The sequence below is a fragment of the Balaenoptera musculus genome, chromosome 1, assembly GCF_009873245.2.
Source record: "Balaenoptera musculus isolate JJ_BM4_2016_0621 chromosome 1, mBalMus1.pri.v3, whole genome shotgun sequence".
Lineage (NCBI taxonomy): Eukaryota > Metazoa > Chordata > Mammalia > Artiodactyla > Balaenopteridae > Balaenoptera > Balaenoptera musculus.
Window position 1 is genome coordinate 145,679,052 of NC_045785.1, and position 8,999 is coordinate 145,688,050.

At 42.9% G+C, this 8,999-nt stretch overlaps 1 protein-coding gene across 1 annotated transcript; it reads left to right on the forward strand.

The window, feature by feature from the left end:
* Nucleotides 1-803: 803 nt before the first annotated feature.
* On the forward strand, nucleotides 804-8,542 carry SLC30A1 (solute carrier family 30 member 1). The gene is made up of 2 exons (XM_036870410.1): nucleotides 804-2,019; nucleotides 3,700-8,542. The coding sequence occupies exons 1-2, from the start codon at nucleotides 1,407-1,409 to the stop codon at nucleotides 4,602-4,604; spliced, it is 1,518 nt and encodes a 505-aa protein (XP_036726305.1). The 5' UTR covers nucleotides 804-1,406; the 3' UTR covers nucleotides 4,605-8,542.
* Nucleotides 8,543-8,999: the final 457 nt, after the last annotated feature.

The following is an 8,999-nucleotide window of genomic DNA, read 5'->3' on the forward strand; positions in this document are numbered from 1 at the left end:
CAAAGCAAGGACCAGAACCCAGGTTTCTCCTGCTTTAACTCCGTACCCTAAATGGTCCCTAAATAATCAGTGACAGAAATATAGTACTTCACACAAGCTCTCCTGGGGATGGTGGTGATAGGGATGATTTGCTTTATTGAAACATTTACAAAGATTCCGTCCATCCCCTCGCAGGACCGCCCTGAACTAACTCCTCAGCTCGGTGTTGAGCAGAGTCACAAGTTACGTGCTGCACTTGTTTATGAGTCTGTGTGCCTAATCTCGGTTCTCCGGACAGGAGCGACCACCCGAGGGCCCCGCACACAAGGGCTCCCCCTCCCAGACCCTCCCAGGCTGCCGTCTGTCACAGAGCGGCCGCGCGGCCCGCCCCACGTGGACCCGGCTCGGAGGATCAAAGTCTGTTTGCTGGCCGGCGGGGGGCTGCGAGAAGCCGCAACCCCAGAGCAAAAGCCCCGCCACGCCTGGGGGACCCCTCCTGCCTCGCCCTGTCCCTCCCCCTCCTGCTGCACGCGGCCCGCGCCCCCTTCCCTCCCCCACGACGCCCATCGCTGCACCCGGCCGCGGCCCCCGGCCCACGCCCGGCTCCTGAAGGGAAAGGCCCCGCCCCCCATCTGTTGGCGCTGTGACACCGCCCCCTCCCGCCCCGACGAGCCTCCATCCAATAGCGAGCGCGGATGGGCGGGGCGCGACAGCTGTCGTGAGGGGGTCCTGGCCAATGGGGAAGCTTGCCGGGCCTGGTGGGCGGGACGGCGAGGCCTTGTCACGTTCGGGTCCGTGTGAAAACGGGGGTTCCGAGTGCAAAGCAAAGTTTTTTTGTAAACCGTCTGCAAAGGCGGGGGGGCGAAGAAGGCGCCCGATACCGGGCCGAGTGCAGCTGCTGTGGCCGCCGCCTCTTTAGCTCTTCAGGCGTTGGCTCCTCGGTCCGAGCGACCCCGGAGGGAGACCAGCGAGGGGAAGACCTGCGCGGAGAGCCCGCAGATGCTTGGAGCCTTTGCAGCGCGGAGCTGCTGGTCGCCCGCCCCCGCCGCTCGCCTGCTCCTGCTCCGGCTCTCCGTCCGCGGGCTCCGGGAGCCCCAGCTCCCCGCCGCCGCCGCCGCCCGCTCTAGGTGTGGGGGCTACTGGGGCTGAGCCGGGCCTCCGCGCCGGCTCCGAGGACGGACGCCTGAGGAGCAGCGCGCCGCCGGCCCGCCGGGGACGCCCGCAGGCGCGGGGGCTCGGCGGCTTGACCCCAGGCTCGCCCCTGTCCGGCCGCCGAGGCCCCACGGCAGACTCCCGAGCGGCCCGGCTCGGGCGGTGAGAGCCCCGCGCCGCCCTCTCTCCGTCGCCGGGTCGCCGGCCCTCGGCGCCTCGCCGCCGCCACCTCACGAGTGTCCGGGCCGCGCTCGGCGGGCTCCTGAGCCGCAGCCATGGGGTGCTGGGGTCGGAACCGGGGCCGGCTGCTGTGCATGCTGATGCTGACCTTCATGTTCATGGTCCTGGAGGTGGTGGTGAGCCGGGTGACTTCGTCGCTGGCGATGCTCTCCGACTCCTTCCACATGCTGTCGGATGTGTTGGCGCTGGTGGTGGCGCTGGTGGCCGAGCGCTTCGCCCGGCGGACCCACGCCACCCAGAAGAACACCTTCGGCTGGATCCGGGCCGAAGTGATGGGGGCTCTGGTGAACGCCATCTTCCTGACCGGCCTCTGCTTCGCCATCCTGCTAGAGGCCATCGAGCGCTTCATCGAGCCGCACGAGATGCAGCAGCCGCTGGTGGTCCTCGGGGTCGGCGTGGCGGGGCTGGTGGTCAACGTGCTGGGGCTCTGCCTCTTCCACCATCACAGCGGCTTTGGCAACGACTCCGGCCACGGCCACTCGCACGGGGGCCACAGCCACGGCCTCCCCAAGGGGGGCCGCGGCAAGAGCCCCCGCACCGGGGGTAGCGACAACAGGGCCCCAGGTGAGCAGGGTCCCGACCAGGAGGAGACCAACATCCTGGTGGCCAATAGCAGCAACTCCAACGGGCTGAAACTGGACCGGACAGGTGAGGAGAGAAAGTCGCCGCCGCAGGTGGTTGGCATTGGGGAGCCCAGACCCCGGGATGGCCCCGGGCAGGATGTCCCGCACGCCCCCTGGTGCCGGAGCCGACCGCGCCGCGCCGCCTACCTGGCCACTCCTTCCCGCTCCGGCACTCACACCCCGCCTCGCCCGGAGGACGCGGCCCCCCTTTCAGCCCGGTGTCAGGAGCCGGGGGAGCGGCTCCTGTAGATGGGCACCGTGGTGGTGAGAGCGGGCAAAAGGTCAGGAGGTGACCGTCAGCCCGCTGCGGTCCGCAACCGCACTTAACAGTCTTTACAGGCTGTCGTTTCAAGAGGCTGTCTGATTTTGGCGTTAGCAGGATCAAAAAAATGCTAATTTCTTGGGCCTATTGGGAAACGGAGAGAATCCCCACTTGGTCCTTAGTTGTTGGCTGTTAGGAACCTTGCTCTGCCCAAGTAGTTCTTATGCCCTTCAAACAAGTTCCTTAATATTGTATTCGGGGCTATCTAGTGATTGACTCTCCTGAGCTCAAAACCCTCGTTAAAGGTTTCTGTCATGAGCAGCAATGTATGTTTCAGTTAATTTTCTAAAATCTAAACCTAATCCTGAAAATCCTAGACTTAGAACCTGTATGGGCATGTTTAACATTTCACTTAGGATTTTTCATAATCGTACTAAGATAAAAGTGATGGTAATTTATTCATCTTATATTTTTAATGGATAGTTTTCATTCTAAACATTAAGCGCGCTTGAAGGAAATTGGGAAATGAATGTTGAAAGAAAGGAGACGGGTAAAGGAATCAACCTAATGCCCTACTACCCAAGCTCAGTGATGTTAACAATTTGGTGTATTTCCTTCCACTTTTTTCCATTTACATCTATTTACCTAGTTGTATGATACCACATAGACAGTTTTCCTCTTTCCAAGATGCAGGATATCATGTTAATGAAATTCGAGTTGTACATTGAAAATATTTAATAAACAATTGAATTTCCTCTCACTCCCACTCTGCCAGGTGTTATTCCAAAGAATATTAAGCTGCTCTGGTGTGTATAATTCCTTTAAAGGATCCGCACGTTTGGTTTAGGAGCTAGTAGGGTAGATAGTGATCATTTAGTTCCAACTTTTCCTGAAGTCTCTGTGATTGCTGATAGGTTTTTATTGTTGATTTGTCAGTTTCTAAACTTCTTCTATCAAGAGACTCTATCATTTATATAAATGATAAAAGTTTAAAAGTTAACCATAACACCTTAATGACTACGAAAAGTGACTAGACCTCTGCGTCAGGTCAGCCATTTGTATTAGACTTATCCATATTTGCATTTAATTTTGGGTGATAGCGTTCAATTTTGTTTTCTTTTTGGTGTATGCCAACAAGTATAGGAGAATGTTCACAGGACCCCACCCCCACAGAAAAGGTGAACTTTATTTGGAGGTGGGAAGGTAGGAGAGGAGGGTGGTTAGGAGTATGGGGAAGCAATATCATCTTAATGACTTAATTTAGCCCTGACCATTATGTCCTGGCTTGTTCCCAGTATGTCAATGTATATTAAATCGCTCCGAGCACATTTCTTATTACGTTTTATTAAAAATTTTCACTTCTATCACTTAAATGGAATTAGGCAAGAATGTTTATATAAACACTTTAGATGTGTTTGATACAGAATTTTTATTTCTTTGTAGATCCAGAAAAGTCCAGAAATGATGCAATGGAAGTACAAGTGAATGGGAATCTTATCAGAGAACCTGACCAGGTGGAATTGGAAGATGATGATGATAAGGCTGGACAGCTTAACATGCGTGGAGTTTTTCTGCATGTCTTTGGAGATGCTTTGGGTTCAGTGATTGTAGTAGTAAATGCCTTAGTCTTTTACTTTTCTTGGGAAGGTTGTCCTGAAGGGGAGATGTGTGTGAACCCATGTACCCCTGACCCCTGCAAAGCATTTGTAGAATTAATTAATAGTACTCATGCAACAGTTTATGAGGCTGGTCCTTGCTGGGTGCTATATTTAGATCCAACTCTTTGTATTGTAATGGTTTGTATACTTCTTTACACAACTTATCCATTACTTAAGGAGTCTGCTCTTATTCTTCTCCAAACTGTTCCTAAACAAATTGATATCAAAAATTTGATAAAAGAACTTCGAGATGTTGAAGGAGTTGAGGAAGTTCATGAATTACATGTTTGGCAACTTGCTGGAAGCAGAATCATTGCCACTGCTCACATAAAATGTGAAGACCCGACATCATACATGCAGGTGGCTAAGATCATTAAAGACGTTTTCCATAATCACGGAATTCACGCTACTACCATTCAGCCTGAATTTGCTAGTGTAGGCTCTAAGTCAAGTGTAGTCCCATGTGAACTTGCCTGCAGAACTCAGTGTGCTTTGAAGCAATGTTGTGGGACACGGCCACAAGCCCAATCTGGAAAGGATGCAGAAAAGGCCCCAACAGTTAGCATTTCTTGTTTAGAATTTAGTGACAATCTAGAGAAGCAGCCCAGGAGGACTAAAGTTGAAAACATCCCTGCTGTTGTGATAGAGATTAAAAAAATGCCAAACAAACAACCTGAATCATCTTTGTGAGTCTTGGAAAAGATGTGATATTTGACTTTTGCTTTAAACTGCAAGAGGAAAAAGACTCCATTGAAATTCTATGTTTGCCAAGTAGTGTAATTGAAGTCCTTGTCTGGTCACACAGTTTAATTCTATTTTTGTAAGAACATAATGGGACTGCTTAACAGAGTTCTATATTACAACTTTGTGATTATTAGTGCAGAGTACAGCTATGCTGTAACAGTTTTGGAAAGCCAGTTTTAACACTATGTTACATTTTTGTTTAAAGTAAGTATAAACCTTATATGACATTTGATTTCCAGTTTTTCCATGGTAAAAAAATTAGGGGGATAAATAAATTAAAATTGTTACTGGAATTTCTCTGCTTTTCTTTTCCCCCAGTGTTATATTTTGTTTATTAGAATTATAAATGCTGGAACTTTAAAAATCATCAACAGGTTTGCTTCTTTTGACATTTTATGTAATATTTACTTGCCCTTTGAGATCATTGCATAGCATAATGGCAACATATTTTAAGAATGACTCATGAAAATTATTAGGAAAAGTTCCTTTTTTTCTTCACATGGGGGTATTTATGATACTGAAGATCAGTTACTATTCTGTATCTTATATTGCTGAGTATTATTCTAACAAATAGTGAAATAATTAACAAATTGAACTGTAGTGTACATATAATAGGGCATATGGGGAGTAGGAGTAGGAGCAGGGAGGAAAGTTTACCAAATTAAATATTTAGATTTTTGTATGTTAATATTCAAACTACATTTCTAAATTATTCTGAGAATTTTAACCTTTTTTTTTTTTTTAAAAAAAAAACATGGTCTAAAACATGGACATGTTCACCAGCATTACTTTCTTTGAAAGATTGGCATTGGGAACATTGAGTTGAAAGTTTACTCATAAAATTTATACAGTAAATATTTTTAAGGACATTAAATTTAATCTAATAACTACATGTTAAATGAAAGCTTATTAATCTAATCTTTTAAACTGTGGGTTTTAAAAATAACTTCAGAGTTAGTCATTTCACAGTGACCAATCATGAATGGATTCAAACAGAGCTTTTTGAGCCCAACCAGCAATGCCTGTGCTCTGCCAAGAGCCATTGACTTGGGAGAAAAAAGGAATCTGAAGGTTAATGCAATTTGGATACTAAATTCTCAAAAAGCAAAGTTAGTTAAGGCACAATTAATAATTGAGATTCTGTAAGTCATTCTGTCTTGACATTGCTCAGATCTTCCAATAGTAGCTTATTTTGCAAGATGCCATAATATCTACACAGGAAATTGTTCTTAGCTATTTCATTGTTGGTATGGATTCCAAATCCATACACAAGTATTATTTAAGGGTATTTAAGTTATATTTTTCTTGATAGGGAGGGGTTATGCTTTGTGAAGAAACTCGATTTTTGTCCTCAAAAGGATGAATATTAATATCAGTTATCATGTATAGCTCTATTTTTCTAGAAACGAGGTATCCTGACTACTTTAGTAACTTTTATAGCTGACTACTTTTGGGATGGCTACCTTTTGGGATTTGAAATAATTCATTATCTAATGGGTCTTAAGATGAAAATGGTGGCATTTGACAGTTAACTTTTTAAAGGGATGATCTTTTGTGGTAGATGGTGTGTTTTTTTCCTAGTATAAGCCTATTGCTGGCAATGGGCCTATTTAAGAACACCCGATTTTTCCAGTGAGAATGAGGTAATTTTAGGAACACAGTTTGTAAGTTCACATTTGCTATAATGGGCCAAAACCATAACCTGCCAATTTGCAATACATCTTTATCATTTAATACTTTTCTCTGATATTGTGTATTTCAATTCCTAAACTGGGTAGTTACTTTGAATTTTGCAAACATTTTTTTAAACATGAAATTGGGGAATCTCATGGGTGAACAAGAGAAAGCTTCAAATTGTATCATGTACATTCCTGATTTAACACTTTACAGAACCATTTTTTGAAGATCTCAAAACAGTTTATGTTATAGAAACATGTCAGTAATGATACAAAAGGATAACTGGTAAAATATATTACATTCAGTGAGTTTTTCTTTACAATGCTCTGTTGGGTCTATTTCTTAAAGGTTGTGTAATACATAAGACATCGACTGAATGAGGATTTTTTAAAATGGTGTATAAGCATGGGACAAGGGCTTTTTTTTTTTTTTTTTTTCCAAAAGTGCTTTGAAAGTAACAGCCTTTAGATTTCAGTTATTTCACTTTTGATAATTTTAAGTAACTCATGTAACAAAGTGGTACCATAGGATTCTCTTTTTTCAAAGGACTTTTGTCATAATAGCAAAATCAGTGGGCACTGACTCACCTTTTGAGTTTTAGCAGAGAATTATTTATTTCTTTACAATGCACTTTCTAACCCATTTTTAGCTATATTAGCATTATCTTTTTTAAAAATGCTTTTATATTTAAATATTGTGGGATTTAAGTGTCTTTTCCAAAATAGCTTATTCCTTCCTGCAAGAAAATGAGGGAAATACCATGAATTATTAGGAGACTTAAACCCAATATTTAAATGCTGTTTTATAACACTGCATCAGTTTTAGGAGGTGCATCTCGCCTGCTGGCTCTTTTATATTTGAGCAAGATCAGTGTATTTAGAATATGTGTTTAGAAATGTGTCTGTTGTCTCAATTTAGTAAGAAGGAGGTGCTACATGTGCCTGAATTAAAACCAACCCAGACATTTTTTCCAAGCCAAATGCCGCCTTAGTGATGAGAGAGATTTAATTCTCCATTGTCACGTTTTAGTTTATATGATTTTTTAATAAGGTTTTTTTTTGAAGAGCATCTGTGCTCTAAAAGTATGGACTAGAACCTAAAAGAATAGTCAGAAACTCACAAACACTTTGCTGTATGTATTTTAACATTTTAGAAAACAATATATTTGAATAACTATGGTATGTAATTTGAACAGGAAAAATTTCCATCAAGAGCACCTTGGAAAGTCACAACAGGTAGAAGACTATGTTAATATGTTTGTATCTTTGGTAACATCCTCAGTTAATTTTGAAGTTTTGAAAGTTTTGAGGGAAAAGTCCTATGGAATCTAATGTGAAGTATTTAGTAGGCTAACTGGTATTGAGTTGAAGCTTTTTACCGTTTTTAAGCAGATACCATTTGATGAAATGTCATTTACCTGCTGTCCTAAGATGTTCATACATACGCAAATAAGGAGAAGAATCCTACCATATAGAAATATTTATTTTAATAGAGTTTCATTTAAGTCATAAAACAGTGTTAAAACTCTTGGGAAGGTGGAGGGTCTCTCGTTTTTTAAATTGAAACTGTCATACAGTGTTTGACCATCTGAAATGGGAATTGTAATAGCACTATTTTGATGTAGCTCTACCAATATTATGTGACAATGCTATTTAGTTTTACTAACAAGCTCTGGAATACTTAGCAGTCATTTTCACTGGCACAAGAGCTTTTTGTATGTCATTCAATTTAAACTTTTAAACCAAAAACTTTATGGTTTAGTGTCTTTGGCAAAAAGATGCTGAAGGGAATGTAACATACAATTAATATGTGGTTATATATAAAAAGACACAAAAAATTGCCATGTTATGGTTCTGCCTTGAAACAGCACAATGAAGTGTATCAGTGTATTCTGTGATTCTTTATGAAACTTACATGTTGTGTTGTTCTGTGTCTGCCATAGGGTGTCCTTTGGGCCAGATGTGGCACAGTTAAATGCAATTATCATCTCATGAAATGCAGATGCAGATAAAATGTCTTTAGTGCTGCAACATTTTACCTAACTTTTGTATGTTTTCTGACTGTGCGTTGTTTCCAAAGCTGTTCCTACCTCACCATGAGGCTTTATGGATTGTTATGTATTATAAATGTTCTTTATGAGACAGACTACTGTGTTTCTTCTCATTTATTAAAAGTTAAGTAGAAAAATAAACTAATTTTAATATCTAGTTCATTGTTTTGTGCATATGGCCTCCCCTTCTGTGCTAAGCTGGGTTATGTAGAAGAGAGTTGGACTTCAGTCACTGAAAGGGAAATTTCAGCTTAACGTGTTCCTAGTGTGCAGGGTGACCAGGTTACAGGACAGTGGTGTGGAAGAAAACAAATGTGGGTAAAAATTGCCATCGAAATTGAAAGGGTAACAATACAAAGGCTCACTAACAAATATTCAATGGATATGAAATGTTTTTGTTATAAGCATTAAACTTACAAATTATGTAGTTACAGGTTAACCTGCTCCTTTTAGTACTTGCTATTTATTTTTTTTTAATTTGTAAGCATAGTTACTAACAAGGATTATTGAATATTTTACAATTATGTAATCATCTGGAACTATTGACACAAGAGCACATTAATACATGAGTTTGGTTGTATGAGTTCAGGACTGTCATAAATGCAGTCTCATAT